This window comes from Oenanthe melanoleuca, chromosome 2, assembly GCF_029582105.1.
Source record: "Oenanthe melanoleuca isolate GR-GAL-2019-014 chromosome 2, OMel1.0, whole genome shotgun sequence".
In the NCBI taxonomy this organism is placed as follows: domain Eukaryota; kingdom Metazoa; phylum Chordata; class Aves; order Passeriformes; family Muscicapidae; genus Oenanthe; species Oenanthe melanoleuca.
Genome location: NC_079335.1, coordinates 134049128 through 134068498, shown reverse-complemented (window position 1 = coordinate 134068498; position 19371 = coordinate 134049128). Strand labels below are relative to the sequence as shown.

The 19371-nt window shown below is 38.1% G+C and overlaps 1 protein-coding gene across 18 annotated transcripts in view; it reads right to left on the bottom strand.

Moving 5' to 3' along the window:
- The window catches only part of SVIL (supervillin), a 133029-nt gene that overhangs the window by 24227 nt on the left and 89431 nt on the right, over window positions 1-19371 (bottom strand). For 6 of the 18 annotated variants that reach the window (XM_056483816.1, XM_056483809.1, XM_056483811.1 and 3 more), the window contains 11 exons: window positions 18990-19024; window positions 17870-17931; window positions 17386-17525; window positions 16533-16628; window positions 15071-15323; window positions 13570-13593; window positions 12087-12558; window positions 10305-10524; window positions 4907-5036; window positions 797-874; window positions 164-232 (listed from right to left, as the gene is read on the bottom strand). In XM_056483816.1, the coding sequence (XP_056339791.1) occupies window positions 164-232; window positions 797-874; window positions 4907-5036; window positions 10305-10524; window positions 12087-12558; window positions 13570-13593; window positions 15071-15323; window positions 16533-16628; window positions 17386-17525; window positions 17870-17931; window positions 18990-19024 (1579 nt within the window). Of the gene's footprint in view, window positions 1-163; window positions 233-796; window positions 875-4906; window positions 5037-10304; window positions 10525-12002; window positions 12559-13569; window positions 13594-15070; window positions 15324-16532; window positions 16629-17385; window positions 17526-17869; window positions 17932-18989; window positions 19025-19371 lie in introns of all 18 variants that reach the window. The other 12 variants (XM_056483812.1, XM_056483821.1, XM_056483810.1 and 9 more) reach the window with 7 other exon arrangements.

Genomic DNA, 19371 nt, shown 5'->3' with positions numbered 1-19371 from the left:
ACATGAAGCTTCTCTAACATTTACTGGAACAGCAGCAGAACTCTATTCCCAAGCAAACACAAAGTTAACTCTACTGCCACAAGTTGCTTTAGGAATCTGAGTATAACTCCCTGTCTCACTCCTCCCTCCAAGAATTAAATAGAAAGTTTATGTTGCATTTCACCTTCCATCTCCAAGGATGACGGTCATCAGAAATCAGAGAGCTTGATTCTTTCAAACTAGTACTACAGACCTTAAAGGAAGAAAGAGAGAAGCAGGAAGATGGGATAGTCAGAGAATAGAAGCAGGACATGCCAAGGCAAAAATCCTTCACACAGAGACTAGGGAAAAGCACTATGGGAAAGTCACCTCTGAACAAAAGCAGCTTTTTTACAGTCAGTAAATTAGATGATGTTATGTTTTACATTGTACATGCACATTGCGTACAGGGAGGTCAGGGCACACAGCATTTTATTCTAATAAATGCTGTGTAGTTACATACTACTCCTTTTTAGCAACTTACATGTTTTCAGTTTTATAATGAATGCAATAATGTTTCCTTCCTTTACTTTCTCACCTATGCAGTCTAAAACAGATATAGAATTTTTAGAAAAGCAACCATAAGAGAAATAGTAGCATAATGCATATTGAAGAAGAGTACACAGCATAGTGGCACAACATTATGCTCCTTTAAAGCTACATTTACTGAACTGGTTAATCAGTTAAGAGGATTATTAATTTCATATGTTAAAAAACATTGTTAAAATGTGCTCACTTGAAATTGCTGAGCATTTAAATTGTGCAAACTTTTGCTCACCTGATTAATAGGTAGAAAAGGATGAAATTTATGGAGAGCAGGTATAACAGGAGAGTAAGTAGAAGCATATACAGGTTCCTATGACAAGGACAGAAGCAAAGCAACGGAATTAGGAAAGAACTGGACTACCAGAAATGGAAATGGGGGAGAAATAACTCCTCTTTCCCTTATTTCTTACTAAATCTTTTGATCTTCTAGAAATGTTTTCCCTGTTGGAAAGCAGAGATCAAAAATGTTGTGATAATACAACAGCATGTTTACCAAAGCCATTCCATGCAGGAATTATCCAAGTTAGTAACAATATCACTACAAGCCAACACAGAACAAAACTGCACACTTTTTGTGTGCTGATAATTTTTGTATATCTCTGTTTTCATGCACCATTAAATTGATGAACCATGTCAACCACAATGTGAATAATTCTGCTCCAAGTTTAATCAGACCCTGCTAAACATCAAGTCATCTATTTTCTAGATGAAAGGAAAAAATGCTTGCTGAAGCTGGGAGACTCCAAAGCCATCTGGAAGGATTTGCTAAGCCCAGAGTACTCAGTGAAGGTGAGTTCACCATTCTAAACACAGCCTACAAATAAACCCTGCCCCAGAGCTGGGCTTACCCTAAGCTGATTAGACATGGCTTTATCAGCTTTAATTCTTCTCCCTTTCTGTAGGTTAAAGCAAATGGGGAACATGGCACAGTGGGTGGATAAATGCAGCCTATTAGAGTGGCTCAAAATGAAGCCTAATAATTAGTTTCAGCTTTGATGAGAATGTGATACAAGCACTTGGTGGAGGCCATATATGAAATGGATAAAACTATTACCACAGCAAAAGACTAATATTTTGCTTAAAAGTCACTTTTCAAAGGCTTGCCCTCTCTAAGATTTTTGCACACTTCATCTCTGAGTAGTTTTGAAATGACTGTTGAGCCCTAGCCTTTAACACCAGTGCTGTGCTGCAATTTAAACATAATGTAAGAATTAAGTGTTTCAAATATCAGTCACTGCTTTAATGCAACTGCAATGCAGCTGGTAATCACATTAATCAGGGCCTCTGTTAAAAATGGTGAACTATAAAATAGAAATTTTTATTCCAGTAAATCTTCCTATTTTGATATTATGGAAAGATTTTGAAGTTAATTAATTTTTCTACTCATGAAGAAGTCCAACAAACTGCAAGTATTCCATCCAACTGAAGATGTTGAAAACAAAGGTAATAAATCCAAAATATTTTTCCCAAATAAAAGAGATTTTTTTTTTCCAGTAAAACATTCATCAGCATACAGTTGGTCCCCTGATGTTAGAGCTATTCTTTGAATTGTCCAAATATGTTTTACCATATATATAAATAACTTAAGAAGTCTCACAGCTTCCAAAAAAATTTTCCTCCTGTGTGCAGCAATCATCAAAACAGATGCTGGACCTCCAAGTAAATCTCAAATTCCCCCCTCATCTGTATCTGCTTGAGTTAATTCCTTAGTCTCTTTTTTTTTCCCTGTTTGATTTTGCTCTGTCAGCTTTTCCATGAATTTTATGGTGTTTTTATACAGTTTAGTCTAGATACAAAGGACTATAACACATTTGCATAAATTTTTCACCATGTAAACACCACACAGAAGCATTTTGACTAGAAGTGATCAAACAGCACTATTTAATGTAGCTATTTTGTTAAGAGTATGAATCTTTCCACTTTTGTTGTTTATATGAAATCTAAACATACTCTAATAACTTCTAATTTCTTCAGCTATGTTTCAATAATTAAATCTCCAGAAAAATTTAGGTAACCTTTAAGAGAGAGAAACACACAGACACACACACAAAAAAAGGTGTCTGACTATATTAATAGGAGCACCATACTGCAACTAAAAACATCAGGCATTGTTTTGAACCAGCAGGGCATGACAGAAGTTTACACACTCTAGCTGTTGATGCATGACTGCCATGGAAATTCTCTAACTAGCTCAAAATTCATTAAACAATACAATTCCTACATTTTCTCTGTAATCCAGCAACAGAAAACACTTAAGATTCTCAAGTACACCAGAGTCTCAAAGTTCTGCAAGCAGACTTCAATAGCACAGAACTTCATGGTCCTCAAAGGATAACAGCCACCACACTGATTACTTATCAAAACCAGAATTTCTAGATTTAAGGACAGCTGACATGGTGTCTTGTAAGTAGTGTGGTCACCTTAGTAAAGGTTTACATATTTCTCATGTATCACATAGTGAATCAGCACACCAAACATCAATACAGTTCATGGAATTGTGTATCTTACACACCCAAGTTTTCACCCATAGGCAGAGATGAAATTCTTTTGATTTGGGCTCTAAATAGCCAAGAGCTAATATGAGCTATCAGAGGGGTGACCCAGTGTCACAGAAACTCCCCCTGCTAGCACTGCCACTTCAAAGCTTGTATCCCTCAAGCACTTCATGCTCCCTTACTTGCTTTAAAAGCCTGACTCCTGCTATGCTGAGTGAAGCTGCTGCACATGGTAACTCAGCAGGGAGGATATGGGTGCTGAGGGGTGAGGACAGAGAACAAAGGGCTTGTCTCTGCCTACATCTTGGCAGCTGTTTAAAGCTTTTTCTCAACCCCATTGTCTTTAGCTGGAGTACATTTGTTATCTGATCTCAACAGTTGTCATTTTGGAGACTAGCCTGTTAAAAATGGACCACAATTTTGCTTTCCTCCCTGGAACTATTTTTGCTTTAGGACGTCTTTCAAACTAGCAGCTGGATTTTTGAACAAGTCCACAGGGCAAAACCAAAGCAAACACCATAAACCAAACTGCAAAAATCAGCTTTATTCTTTTCTGTCCATTTAACATGACTGATGACTCGCATGTTCAGGCACAGATTTATCCTCGATAATGACAAACTGTGTCCTTACTTGTAATGCACTGGTGGAACAGGAGACTTTTTGTTACTGTTTGCCTATACTGAGTAGTAGAAACAGTATTTTCACAACTAAATATTTGGATCCAAATACTCCCATTCCCTTTAGTAAATTTTGTAACACATATTTTTTTCACTTGTCCTCTGTGAAGTACTCCTTCAGAAATTAAAGGCTTTTGAGACAGCTTATTTCATCTGACTGAGAGAGGGAACAAGTGTACATGGGTCCTGTACTTTGAGCCAGGAGACAGTCCATTTTGAAGCAAATCTCCCAGTCATCCTCACTTTCTGCACCTTGGTTCACATTGCAGATTGCACAGACTTTTGTATGAAACCAAGCCCTGAAGTGCACTCCAAGATCCCCATGTAACACCACTGCTACTAAAGGAAGTCAGGCCACAGGACCAAACTAAAACAAAATTTAGTCTGAAACAAAATTTCACTGAACCAAAACAAGCAAGTATGGCACAGGTAGCAGGTCCTCAGCAGTAATTATTTGGATTTACAGATCCACTCCTGCTGGGCAACCTAACTTACTTTTGTACAGACATGATCAGAATGTGCTAACAATGTGGATCACCCTTTCCTCCACACCTTTCTACCCATTTCCCTCTCTATTCACTACCTACAGCCAGACAAAATCTTGGTCCTGCCAGTTCTGGCTATTCACAAACAGCAAAGATCATGCAAGATAACCAAAAGCCAAATGGCTCATGAATGCTCTCGTACCTGCATGACCTCAGTGGCTCTAGGACTCAAAACTACTTGTCAAAAACCCAATGTATGCACAGAGATAACACAGTGTTAGGAATGTGACATTTTTACAAACTCACCCTCATACATAAGAAAACATCTGAACTAAGTATTAAAGCAATTTCCATGTGGGGGCATGGAAGGGGGAGAGGGAAGAGGGGCAGCAGAAAGGGCTTAAATCATTATACCTGTACATGCTGCAGAAGCCTTACAGACCCACTTACAGTTCATTATCTCCTCATGTGAAGAGACTGTAGCCAGTATCACACATCCCAGGACAGTGAAGACATTCTCATTAAATAATCTCTCGTGTTGGGAGAATTGTCTTTTAAACAAGCCTGACAACAAGAGTAGCAGGAGCTAGCAGCTAATATTAGGCATGCCTGTCTAGCTGGATGCATCTTCAAGAAGCAAAAGCATTTCAAGCAAGATGTTTTTCCCAAACAGAGGCAGAGTTACCTTCTTCAACAGCTGCTCAACTTCCTGCATCTGTGCACTACGATCAGCGACTGGCACTTTTGCATACTCCTGCTTTTTGCTGAGCCTGCTCTTCCAATCTTCCTCACCACTCTTCTTCAGCAGTGCCAACCTACAAGGAAAAGCATGCCAACAGGTAGTTTTAAACACTGTACTTCCCATTGTGCTCAAAGGATAACCTTATTGTTTCACTAATGCTGCATTCAAGATAATCTGAAATTAGGTTTTCTAGCATTAACTAAGTTATTTACATTTCATACACATATACAAAGCTCACAAACAAACACCAAGCCTTATACCACACGTGTTGAGTGGCAATCATCTGTCAAAACACAGATGTCTTGACCTGAGACAGACACTCCAGTTAACTTGTATCATCTGTGGAAATTGCCAATACAGCCAAGGGAGACCAAGGTACAACACAGATCATCCTAAAGTAGATACAGTAGATATATAAAAAGGTCAGATTTAATAACTGCTTTTCCCCCCTCCATTCTGTCACTAAGGCACTGCAAGAGAGTAGCTTGGCTATGGATGCTTATCCTGTAGATGTCCAAAGTTAAGCATATGTATCCTACCTTTGGTCTTCATTGTACTCATTTAAAAATACTTTAAAAATAATTTTCTTTAAAGCCCAAGAAGAAAGAGGTCTGTTCAGCAGGCACACACCAATTAGGTCTCATCAGGCACATCAAAGGACAACTCTGCAGTTACTGCTTTCATTACAACTCCAGGGGCTGAGGTTTCTTATCAGACTCCCTGGGATCACTTTGTCTCTCCTTGCTCAGCCCAGGCATTGCTGTGACACAAATCAGCAGCACCAATGCACTAATAACCTGATGCTAACTACCCTGCAGCTGTGAAATCTATCAGCAAGATTCAACTTGTTTAAAGGAGGTCTTGTATTTAAAATGTGGATTATCATCAGTCTCAGTAAGTGGGATCTTTTCAAAGCACTGTTTCCTAATCTTGAGCAAAATTCTGAATGTAGTACAAATGACTGGCTGCAGTGGGGACAACATATAGATTAGTTTTACCAGAATTATATTTGACCATACAAACCCCGAGGTGACTACTTCTGGGGGTAGGGGAAGTCAGTCAGGAATACAAGGTCTATACAGGCATGATGATCTTCAGTTTACCTTCCTCAGAAATTAACATTTATATGAGTTTTCTACCCTTCAGAAGTTATTCCTAGTAATCCATAAAATGTATATCTGCAGCACTTGTGCAAGCAGTTGCATTGATCTAATAAATAATTTTTTTAGTTGAATTAAGTCTTACGACATACCTTTCTCAAATCTACAGCATCTCAGTAAGAATTATCCAAAACCCTTAACTCTATTAATATTTGAACAGGTTCAGTAGTTAAACCTATTCTGACCACAAGAAATGGAAATTCTTTTTCAGAGATGTGATTACTGTTACAGCAAATCTTGTCTGGAGACTCTGAGGAGAAGGAAAGCGTAGAACCAAAGAGGTCTAGACAGAAGTTTCAGGCAGCTGCTTCCTGCAAAAATCCAGGGGGTGCATCCATGCTGTGACCTATCTGGGGATGATCAATTGGGCCTAAAGCAGTCACTTGAGAAAAATGAGGAATGCAGAAAACAGTAAATCTACAGAATACAATGGCAGTAAGAATGTTAGTATTCAAGAAAGCAGTTATTTCCTCTCTTCCTGCCCAGGCAGGCAGTGCTGGCAGGCTTCACATTGCCTGGTTGCTTCATACCTCACAGCACAGGATGAGTATGGGGTGAGGAGGACTCACAATAGGGAGTTGAGGTCATGGTCATTGTTTGCAGAAAGGACACAAGATTTCACTGCCCAGAACTAATCTTCTGGAGTGCATCCGTGCATGTGTGAAACTGTGGAGGAGACCAAGATGGGACTGAATTGCCACCATGCAATGAATTATCTTCAGTAGCTATGTTCTCTCAAGTCAGTTTTGCTTAGAAATGATCTGTGATAATTGAAGCTGGAAGACATATTGATCAGCTTTGGGCTAAGCTGGGTTTGTTTTTGAAAATGTTTACAGCTACTCAGCATAACAGGCAGCAGAAAAAAAAAAAAAAGTGGTTTCGTTTTTTCTTTTTTAATCTTTCTTTTTAGCTAACATTACTGCAGGGTATTTGCTCTAGACCTTTGACCCAAACAGCCTGTTTGATCAGAAAGAGAAAAATCTATAATTCTAAGAATACTTCTGTGTCTTTAGAAATTTTGTTTTCTTCTCTGCCATAAGGATGGTTTCATACTAGCCCTCCATTCTTCACTGGGATGTGTAATGAAACAACTGACTCCTACTAGCAAGAACACACATTTGCCTATTTTGAGCAATGAAATCACCACTTTAAAGAAACATGTATGTTCTGTAAGCCAATAAAAATTTCATTGCTGTGTAAAATCTAAAGGCACACGTTTCTTTCAAACAATGGAAGTGGCAATAAAGTCAAACTGCCCTGACTCAGCTACAGCTGAATGGAGGACACCCTTTTGTATGAATAAAGATCAAAAACTACTGAATTGGTTCCTAAAAGCAAGCCCACCAGCTCAGCAGTACAGAGCAATTGATTCTTTGGAAAGTCTTAGAAAATAAGGCAAATACTAGATTTGTCTAAGGCCTACTGCTTACTAATTTCATTGCATATCTCTAGTTTTCTTATTTTATAAAGAATCAATAATCATTCAGTAGTCACTTTTCACAGTTTAGACACACTGCTTTTGCCTCCAAAAGTTCCTTTTCCAATATGAAGAAAGTAAGCTCTACTCTTTCCTTGAATGAAAAAAACTTTTAGTGTGTCTGCCCACCTTTGACAGCTTGCTCTGCATCCTTCTTTCACCTGCTACTGAGATAGACTATGTGACATCAAGACAGAATGATCCTAATCCCAGAGGTGTCAGGGTGGCCTCAAAGCAAAATCTTTCAGAGCTGAAGGCAAAATGCTGGACAGTGAATACTGAAGGAAACAGAAACGAGATCTGAACAATAGTTTTGCCTAAACAAAGAGAGTTGGATGAAAGGCCTTGGCAAAAATCCTGGCAAATAATGTCCAAAATGACATATGTTTCTTCTGTGGCAATATTTTAGTATCTTGGTTGCTGCTTGTCTCCTTGAGCTAGAGTAAACTGGATGCAGGTTTGGTTTTCACATGTTCTCCCTTGGCTGCACTGGATCAGTTCTTTTTGGATAAATCATAAATCCTGGAGGGCAATATGAGATATGTAACTAGAGAAAAGAAGTTGACTGTTAAAAGAGTGCATAAATTCAATATAGCGGGGACCAGACTGCATAAGAAAGTATTGCTCAGGCATCCATACAGCAAAAAAGTTGAAAACTATGTTTAGGCTAGATTATTCCTCAGAAGGTGAGAACAATGTAAGAGGTTCACCAGAAATTAATCAGATGTAGCTTTTTAAGTGATGATCATGGCATGCAGCTGAATTCTATAGTGGAGCTGACAGGATGGACAAAGACAGGAGAAAAGAATATAGGTTTCTTTCCTCCTTAAAAAATCATGATTTTCATTCTTCTATATAATGTAGATAATTCTGAAAATGCCAGCTATACTCCCACTGTACAAGGACAGTATTAGTTCAGTGAAGCAAGTGTTTGTGGAAAATCACTTTCATCCAGACCAGTATTCATGCATCCTGCCCATATACTATTGCATGTGTGGAAAAGTTTTTCTTCCATAAGGTGAAAGAATGTCTGACACAGCCAGAAAAATCCACTGGATAGGAAGATGAAGTTAGTGAATGTAAAAGGAAAAAAAAAATCAAAGTGTAATAGTTAATCTCTAGCAGAAGTGTTCTTTGATGTTTATGAATACTTGGCGTCCACTACAGCCAAGCAAAAGAAACTTACTTGTAGTATTTTAATTCTGGGACAAGAAGTAGACTACTGTGGTATTTTGGAAGGCTAAAACGTTTTGATACCAGCTCAGTCATTTACAGATGTTTGTGGAATCAGGGTATACAAATTCCTGACAAGACAGCAGGAGGTGTTTTCTTTTGTCAGCTCTGGGACTGGGTAGACAGTCTCAGAGTCCTAACAAAAGTGGTCCCTGATTGTGTGACTGACAGGCTTCAGCTCCTCAAGAGATCAACTCAGCTGAGGCATTAAAGTCAGGACTGAAACAGCTGCTAAAACTTGGATCTTCCCTTCCCTCTGACCTCTTTCTCCCCACCAGGATCAGGGATGCTAGATCATTTACCACCTATAGGCCAGAAGTTATCAGTCTTAAACCTCACCTGCCAATACAATTGAAATATTTACGGGAGGGGGATGGGGATGAAAGTTGCTTTAAACAAAACAACTTCAGAAGGGGCACTAAGACTGCACAGCTGCTGTAGCTGCCCCTGCACCCCCTTGTGTAAAGGGGTTGACAGGAGTGGTGATGCTCTGTAAATGAGAATGACTCACATACCTCCTAGAAACACATGAATTTAAGAAGCAAACTTTGGAATTGCATTTTAAAGAAAAGAAAAAGTTTCAGAATGCCTAATATCACACTCACCTCAGTAAGTGAGGGAATACTTTTACACAGTAAAAGTTTCATCAGGCAGCTATTTTCATTTATTGGTTTTGCTTTCACTGCAGAAAAACTAGAGTATAGAAAGGCCAACTAATCGTAATTCTACTCACTGGACTGCTACCAGTTTGGGACTGAGTTTATACTCTCAAAATTTTAACTAGGTTAAAAAAACTTTTACAAGTACTACAGCAGCTATTGGCACTTCAATCCTGAACTCCCACTCTCTGCACAAGTGCAGAAGTTAACATTTTGTTTCAGATCAGAATGATCTTGGGTTGGAAAAAGTATTTCTAGTACTCCCATAAACCTGTCCCACTTACTATCCTTTAAAAATCCCTACAGTAAGTTCCAAGAAGTTAAAATGGCAACCATGTACTTCTGAAGTAGTGGGGCAGTACCAGAGTCTATCTGTGACTCCCTCTACTCAGCTTATTGAAGGGACTCCTGCAGAGCAACAAGAAATGTTTATTAAAATAAACCAGAATCACATTATGCCTGTTGTAACTGAAAGCAGAACCTGGAGAAGTATATTGAGTATATGAGCATAAATGTATTTAGAACATTTATATTTAACAACTATAATTTTCTGAAATACTCATTGATTACTCAGATGGCTCTTTCAAAATCAGGTCATTATGTTCTCTTCAATGGCAATTCTCATTCACCATCATCTGCTTTATGAGCATGTCAGGCAGATTAGCTGCATGTTTCTGCTGTTAGTAATAATAAAGCCTAATAATCACTGCTTAGCTTTTTTAGAAACAGTTTTAAAGCTTCTTTTTACACCATCATCAATATAATAACTATTTACAGGGATCATTGGAAAAAAGAAAGAGAAATTTAAGTACCTTTCCTTAATTGACATAGTTTTGCTGGAATTATCAAGGACCTCCTCAGCTGTTTGTGCTTTGCTCTCTCCCATGGAAAACATCTCACAGGAATTCTTATAAAATTTGCCTTCCAATTGTTCAGAGAGCTCCTGCAGCCTACAGGATGCTGCAGCTGCAGTTTGTGAAACTGTCCTCATGGCTGATGTGCTGGTGAGTTCAGAAGAAGGCTCAGCGTGGTCTGCCCATTCAAAAGAGAAGTGCTGAATTAGTTCTATTCTCAAAGACACTTTACATTACTAACACTGAAGAAGCAAATCTGCATTTTAAACATTCACATCACATACTGTTCTAACAGGGAGAAACTTCTGGCTGAGCTGGAGCACAAAGATTAATTGTGCAGCATTGCTTGCTGCAGGGAGTAGCCATTTGTGACTGATGTTCACATGAAGCCACAGAATATCATGTTCAACACACAATTCTGAACTTCATATGGATGAGGCACAAACTGCTGCTCCCAGTCATCACAGCAACAGGAAAATGAACACATGACAGTGACAGGGAACAAAGAGCAGGGGAAGAGAAGCAGACAAAATTTAAACAAGAAAATTAACTATTTGGTAAAGCAGTTTAATGCTTGAGTAGCATACTAGGGCACTTAATAGATCAATAGAGGTATTATTTTCTAGGGGGGTGCTGGGGGCTCTTTTGGTTTTGTTTTTTCAAGCAGCAATTAAACCACAGGAAAAAACTGCCTTCATGAAGGATAAATTCACTATTACAGTTGTCCTTAAAGAAATATAAGTGATCTTCATTTTTCTTTTTGAAATGTTATAAGCACACAACACCCCTCTGATATATGACTGCTACTATTATATCCCAGTCTCCATCTCCCCTGCAGTCATCAAAAGCTAATTGGATAGCATGGATACTGCTTTAGAGGATACAGGCAGAGCTGTACCTTCCTCTCTATGCCTGTGTCAAGACCATTAAATTAAAAATAAACTAACTTCACAGGACGAACAAAAATTGTTTTTAGTGCTACAGGGTACTGTGATTCTGTCACCCATCACAATAATACAGAAAACATTTAGAACATCTTTTTAAATTCAACAGAATAGAAGGACTTATGCAATGACCAAATTCACTGTTTATTTCCAAAGTACTTTATTTAAAGATAGGCAAGTTTATTTTTTAGGTTTTAATTATGCTGTGCATATAAAAATGTAATTGCTCTGAGAATTTCCTGGTTTGTATTTCATCACCACATTAAAGAGAAAATAATATTAGTTTTGCAAAATTAATTACATGAAAATGATCCACTCCTAGTTATGTATGCACATATGTAGGTAATTCATAACTGCATATGCACAATAAGGCAAAAATTCAGGGCAGATAATTGACCCAGAGCAGCAAGTTTAGTTTGTGCAGAATTTTGGAGGGCAGGGACAAGGGCAAAAAAAGAAAGAGTAAATCTTAGCTTCAGCATATAATACCACTTCTTTCAAAGTAAATAAATCTGAATAAAACTGAGCCATCTTTAAAGACTGAAAAATTGAAAGAATAAAAAAATAAAAACTATTTTTGTAAAATTTAATACTTCACAGATATTTCTCTACTTCTAAGCAGTGTTAGAAAAAGGAAACATAACCAGCCTTGATAAAGCTTGAAACACCATTTGGTGAATGAGACCACACCAACAGCAAGTAATTACCACACCTCTTTGCCAAGTCTTGCTTTTCATAACACTTTCCAAATCCATTTTTTCTTCAAAGGACTGGCCTTTTTTGTCTTCCCATTTACCTTGCATGCCAGTATCGATTTCCTTCTGTTCCAGAGGCTGAAAAAGTGGTTGTGAACTAAACAGCTCCAAGCTGCCCTTCCTCAGGAAGCTGTATGCTGTCTCTTTATGGTGGTCTCCTGTTTTTTCAGGAACAGGATGTGTGGTTTCATCCTCAAAGGAGCTGTACTTTTTAATGTCATTAGCTTCATGTGCTAGAAACCTCTTTCTTTCTTCTTCCTGTTTCTTTGATGCTCTTCTGCTTTCTAGTGCTTCCACTGAGGGCTGCCACTGTTCTGACTTGTGTGTGCGTTTTCCTGATGAGTCCAAGTTTTCTGCTGCAGGGTGGGACCTGGTGGAAGCACTCACACTTCCATCAGTCCCTGCCTTCCCAGGCAGCTCCCCAAACAATGGAGCAAGGGCAGAGGCCATGGCTGAAATCGATGTTGCAACTGCAGATGACAGGGGAGCAATCTTTCCACCTTCATTTTGTACCTATGAAGGGAAAAAACAAACAAAAGAAAAACAAACCCAAGAACCCAAATGAGACTTACAAGCTCTGAAATTATTGGTTTCACAAACCAACCTAATCACATCAGTTCATCAAAGGTATGTTCTCGTGTAAATATTGTGCTCTATCAGTACAGACTAGAACAGGTGAGGAAAGCAACAATGCCCCCATAATGTGTCTGCAGATGGTTATTCCAGTCAAGGTAAAAACAACTGCATGTGAACAACAACATCTTTAGTAAGGGCTGTGTGTGACATGCAACATGACATGGTGTCAGTGCTCAGCATGGGGAAGGCATTAGTTCAGGGTGCAGATGCTGGATGACATGCCAGGCTGGCCACCTGTGCATCTCAGCAGGACTCACCAGCTCTGGCACAGCTCTGCTCTTACACAGCCCTGCAGCTCCCAGCTCTGGTGACTGCTCAGCACCAGGGAGAGACTGTTCCCTGCTGTCCTAACCCAGGGCTGACATTCCTGATGCTCCTGCCACATAAAGCACCTTCACGCAGGACTTTTTCAAATATAAACATTGGCTGTCATGAGCAAAGTATTTGAGCCTAAGAAGCAAATTAAAAATACTTCCAAATTTATTAAGACAGCCCCTACGGTGGAACAATTATGTTTTCTACTCTTCTAATATAATAAATTTCTAAAATTTTCCTAGATGCAGTTAAGATGCTTTTCTTTTTCCTGAAATGCGGAGCTTTCCTTTATCTTCTCCAAAGGAGACTAAAGCTATGAAAGAGAGTGACAAACATGCCTCATACACATCTGGAGAGTGGTTTTTTTGTTGCTTTCTTAAACTGCAGATCTAGTGAACAGTGTGCAAAAGGATAGACAAGACCACACCAGCAGGAGAAAATCAGCTCAGAACATAAAATGTGCATGCAGATTCCATAAAACATGGACAACAGTCATTCATTAAGCAAACTGGAAAGCAGAGCAAATACTGTGTTAGCTCAAAGATTCCAAAACAAGATTAAGAAAATAGTTACCAGTTTATTTTTTTTCCATTGCATCTATCAGAATTAAAAATTTAAAGGAGATCAGAAAAGTGAATTCTGTTTTAATTACAAGATATTTACATTTTCAAATATGCATTTTGGGAATAAAACCTCTAATTATCTATTCTGACAGCTCTCTTTTGCTTCTTCCTAGAAAAACCATATCTGCATCTCAAAACCCCCAACACTCCAATGAACAGTTCACTAAGAAAGTTTTTGAAAATACACTCCCATTGAGCTTGCTTCAGAGGGAATTCTGATTTTATTTGCTAGGTTCAGAAAGATGACACAACATGCTTCCTCTAATTTCCCTTGCTTGAAAAGCATGTTTGCTCTGTAAGTCTGACAAAGTAACGTGACTGTCACTTCTTCCCCATCTGCTTCAGCCCTTTTCCATTCACCACTTACTGGCCCCCAAACAAGTTAGTGACACAGTCATTAAAGAGGCCATGCTGTGACAGTGATTGGCATGTGGAAAGTGAATGGAAAAAGGACTATGTAAGGTCTGGAAATCTTGCTTAAATAAATCTGTCAAGTATTTATTCCTACACTTCATGTGCAAGCGAAGTAGGCATAAAGTACAATTATAATCTGTACATCTTTGCACTAATATGTTTAGAGAAAACATGCTTTCTCACTATCCTGTTATTATAAAATATGGAAAATGTATAATCATGAATGAAGCATATAGAAAGAAAAGGGTAGGAACTTTCTACCACTCAGATTTAACCAAATACCTAGAAATATGACATGCACAGGAGTTATGCTTCACTGCTAAAATGATTTCTTTTTAAGCTGTAATGCAGAGGGGCTGCTGTTTCTGCTATTGAGAAGAGATCTAAAAGACCACTTCTGGGCCACCTTATGCTGAGGCTTTACTAGAAAGGCATTCCTTTGCAGTTCCAATTAGATGAAGTGTTCCAGAACAGGAAGCCAAATTTCACTGCATACATAAAATAATTTCTCTTTGACTTCCTGAATTTCAAAAGTATTCTGCTTTTAGGGAAAAAATATAGATAAAAATCAATGCCTCCTCCCAGAGGAAAATGACAGACTGTGTCCTTTCTAATAATGGAAATATATTGTGCTTTCAGGAAAGAGCCTGAAAATTGCACATGACAAAGCTCCAAGATGCCCTGAAAATCCACCTAAAGCAAAATGATGTGTGTCTCAGTTTTTACCCCTTTGATCATGAATTTACTTTTAGATAACATGTAATACTCCAGTGGAAGTGACACACTTTGAAAGGTACAACTTGCACTAGGCAGGAAGTCGATATACTCTCAAATTACTTAAAAAAAGGAGAAAACTACACAAAACAATTTGAGCCCTTTAGGGAATGTTGTTCCTTAATGTCAGAAGGCTGCTTCCTGACAAACTTTTTCCTCTGTGTGTAGCTCAGAGCAAAGGAAAGGCCAGCCTTTGTGGTTTCTTAAACTGCAGCTGTTTTCCCCAATAAAAAGCAATGCAAAAGAGCTCTGATGGCACTTACCTGCTCCACTTCTCCCAGGGTGACTGGCTGAGTCTGGTAACGAGCATTCATTCTCCTGTGCCTCATATCTCCCCGATTCCTTGTGGAGATGGCCCTGGACACTGGTTGAGACAGTTTGTTAAACAAAGCCATCTTTTCTGCCAAACTTAAGGTGGAAGAGTCTGGTTCCTCAGACTGATCTTGCCCCATCGCCTCTTTGGCTGCTCTTATCTCCTCTTTAGCTAAAATTTTTTGGTGTGCTGATGCCTGCAAGCTGAAGAAGCAGAACTGGAAATTAGTTTTGAAGAAGCCATTGTGCAGTTTTAAAATCTCAACCTGATAGAAGCAGAAGGTCTGCACGTGAAGCACAATAGCCAATGTAATATAGCAGCCTAAGTGGGTATGCAGTGGTTCAACATTGGCATGATGAATTCTAATTCAACAGCTGAAGATTTAAAAAAAGTTACATTTTCAGTCAAGAATTAATTTGATTAGGACACAATATGTTTTTAAGAGGGAACTCAAGATTGAAGAGAGATTTTACAGACAATCTCTTTATACAGAGTACGGAGCTATGGAGAGACATTTAAGATGCCTTTAAGGTCCTACAGTGCTATTTATATAAAATTAAATTTTATTTAAAGCAATTTGTGGACCATATATGATAAAAACATTTAAAAGACGGACTTAACTCCTAGTTAGTTCTGCTTTTAAATTAGAATAAATTGCAATGACTCTTCTAATCTGAAGTGGAACAGAATTCAGGCTGTCTTTTCTTTTGAATTATCTGGGATAAATCAACAACAAAAATTAGTTTTGAAAAATATTCCATTGATTTTGAAGATTGACCAATGCTGAAGGCAGATATATTCATTCATAAAAGCTGTAACTGCATTTGTCTCTACAATAATGTATTGTATTCACCTTTAAAATAAAAGGTTTAATTGTTCAACTTTTTCCACATTTATGGAATTAGTAGCATTCTGCTAAAATTCTCTCATTCAGAATAAGCAAATAGTATTTTGCAACTTTACCTATAGGTGGTGCAATTTCTTATATTTCCTTTAATTTTGCAAGCTAAAAAATACATGTAGAGACAGACAAAGGACACGTACTCCTTGTGAAATCAAGCACCCAGCTGTGCTATTTTCATCTCAGGATGACATTACCATACAAAAAAAATTACAAGAGCAAAGAGGGTTCTGCTGTGTTTGCTTACATGCAAATTAATTTCTTTCAGAAGAAGAATATGCTTCTACAACAGGTTAAGTGTGGTTAGAAGGGGCCTGAAAACAGATGCTTGACAAAAAAAAAAGCTGCATTGCTTTGTCATGCAAACATAAATGAAGTTGACGAACGTTTTAAATATTCTTGAAACGAGTATTGACTTGACACATTGAAAAGGCATTCAAGACTTTAAAGATGCATCTGCTATTGAGGAATCTTGTGCTCCATGTAACATGCATGTTTACCCCCCCAGTACCTGGTAGGTTGTACAGTGCTCTTAACTACAGTGGGACTAGGTACTCTTGTCACTACTGTGTGGGTATTCACAGAACGTGAAGCAGGGGTAGTTTCACTTTAAAGAATTGCCAAGGAGGGAAAATTCACAGGGAGAGAGAAGAAAAAAGCATTAAGAAAAGCAATACATTAAGTGTTAACTACAGAAAAGACCAAACCAAAACAAAACAGAAAAAAAAAAACAAACAGCAGTCATTTTTAATTAACTGAGTTATCTGCTGTGACATTTGCAAAATAATTCCAAATACTTTGAAAGAACTAAAAACCTAGAGGAGCAAACAGGCTGTGTCTTGAAGTTATTCTTAACCCATAAAGTAAGCTACCTTTCAGCTGACCATTAGTGAACATCCATTGAATTCACCATTGTTTGATTTCCCCCCTCAAAATGATTTTCCCTTTTCCAGGAAAACGTCATGATATATGACCAAAGTGCAAGAAAAGCATTTCCAAAAAGTACCTTTGAGATTTCAGAGTGTAAAAATTTTTCCCCAAAACATACACATTCCATAAGAAATTGTGCAGATTTCCCTCAGCACAATCTTTTTCATTTGGGTTATGAAACAATGCTATGATTAATCTCATTTACCTAATCCACAGGTTCCCAAACTTTCTGCCAAATTACAGTTCATACTAGTTATGCTTTACTAGTCCCTCTACACTTAAAAAGGAATTTCAATATAGTTTCCCCTGTGGCTCTCAAGGCCCTTAGCAATAAATGTTTTCCTCAGTACAAAGTTATAAGCACCAGAGAGGTGGAGCTTATTCCCAGATCTGAAAGGAGCTGGAGTTGGAGCCAGCAGAGGCACAGGACTTACGTGGCTGCAATGACCACCTCCTCACTGGTGATGGGCTGGGTGTGGGACCTGTCCTGCAAGCGCCGCATCCTCCTCTCCACTGCCGAGCTTCTTGCAGGGGGCTTGGGAATATTCTTCATCTCAAATGATTTTTCCATTTCCTAACAGGACATATGCCATAATTATAACCATGGAAGAAAAGTTCTGAAGCAATACTTTCCTCTTTGCTTTTTTGCATGCACAGCAGTGAAGTTCCCAAATGCCAATCTCTGAATTAGAAGCAAGGTGCAATGGCACCATGGAGTTAAAACTAACAACACACTTCTCTCTAAATTACATTCTACAGGTCTACTGTGTGGGTAGGGAATGAAGTGAAAAACAAAAGTTATGTAGCTTGAACTTGGTTAACTGCATTATACTTCATGCTAATGCACTTTGGGTTCCTTCAGCATCTTGTATTTGAAATGTTTAATGCAACCTCCTATTTAGAAAATTCAATACTCACTCTAAAAAGGAGTCTCTTTGCAGCTACACTTAATTTGGCTCGGTCATCCAATTTTTCTTCATCTACACAAAGGGAAAAAAAAAAGGAGGCTGAACATAATGACTCAATCTTATATTAAGAGCAATGTTTTTTTAATATGGATGATTACAAACGAGCAAATAAGCTGGCTGTTTCTCACATTTAACAAAAAACTTATTGTGAACCCAGCTGTGTAAACTTCACCTGTTTTTACATGTATTGCATCACATGAGAAATCTTGACATGATTTCCAGACAAAAGGAACTGTCTTCAGGACAGTTCAAGTCCTTTCAAGCTATCTAAACAACGTTTGATGAATAATCACACTTATTGCATCAGTCTATGAAAACACATGGACTGAGAAAGCAAACACTGCCTTAAGGGTCAGTGAAGAGTATTGAACATCTATCTTCCTCTAGCTGACCATTCTGATTACCACCCTGTGTCCCCATTTCTCAGAGGCTCAATTGGCATCCTCAGGAGCTGAAATCAGCATCCTCCAGATCCAAGAGCCAGCATCTCAGAGCTGCAAGGAATATCAGCTTTCAAATAGCATAAGGCATTAAATCTAAATATAGCTACTCATGAGATTACCTACTTAATTTGTGCCAGACTTGCCAAGGGTGACAAGAGGTGAAGAGAATCAAGATGGCAGACTGAATTCTGTAATTTAATAACCTGCATTTTGCAACTTCCTTAGCCAAAAACAAGTCAGAACATCACTTTCACATTGTACTTAAGGTTTTCTTCAAACTTTAAGTCCTACACCAGTGACTAAAACTGACCAATGACTAATTTTTTTCCCAACATCTAGCTTATTCATTGTCTAAATTAGGACAAAACACAATCCCAATTATGTTGAAAAGTTTCAAGCCATTCTCCATGTGACTCCCATTTGAAGTTTGGCATCCACAGACAGACTTTTGGAATGAAATGAGTTTGAAATCAAGTCTGTAGTAGACATGGCCCAAAGAAAAGGGGTATTTCAATTATATATCATAGAGATATTTTCAATGATTTTCTTTGTATTATCAAACAGTTCTTCAGTTAAAATAAAACATCTTATCCCATTTCTTCCTTGGAAAACAGTACAGCAACATACCGTCAGCAGTTGGTATTTCTGCGTACAAAATTGACCTAGTGAAAAATTATCAAACAGAAAAAAGTTAGCTGGAAACAAGACATCAAAAATGAAATTCACATTCAATCTGAAGTAGCAGGACCTCAAAGTCTTAAGAGTGGGAGAATTTATCTATTTTTCAGGTTTCAGAAGTGTCCATTTGGGAACATCCTTTAATAAAGCATAAAGGCAAGTAATTGCAGCCAAACTTAAATACAATAAAGGAAAATTATTTCTAGTTCACCTTGCAGAAAATAAAAGTCTAAGATTTGCTGCCAGCTTTTTAACATAAAATAGCTTTGGTGGCTTACAAGGAGAGTAAATGATAAAGCAGAGTAGATGAAAAGGAAACCCTTCATATAAA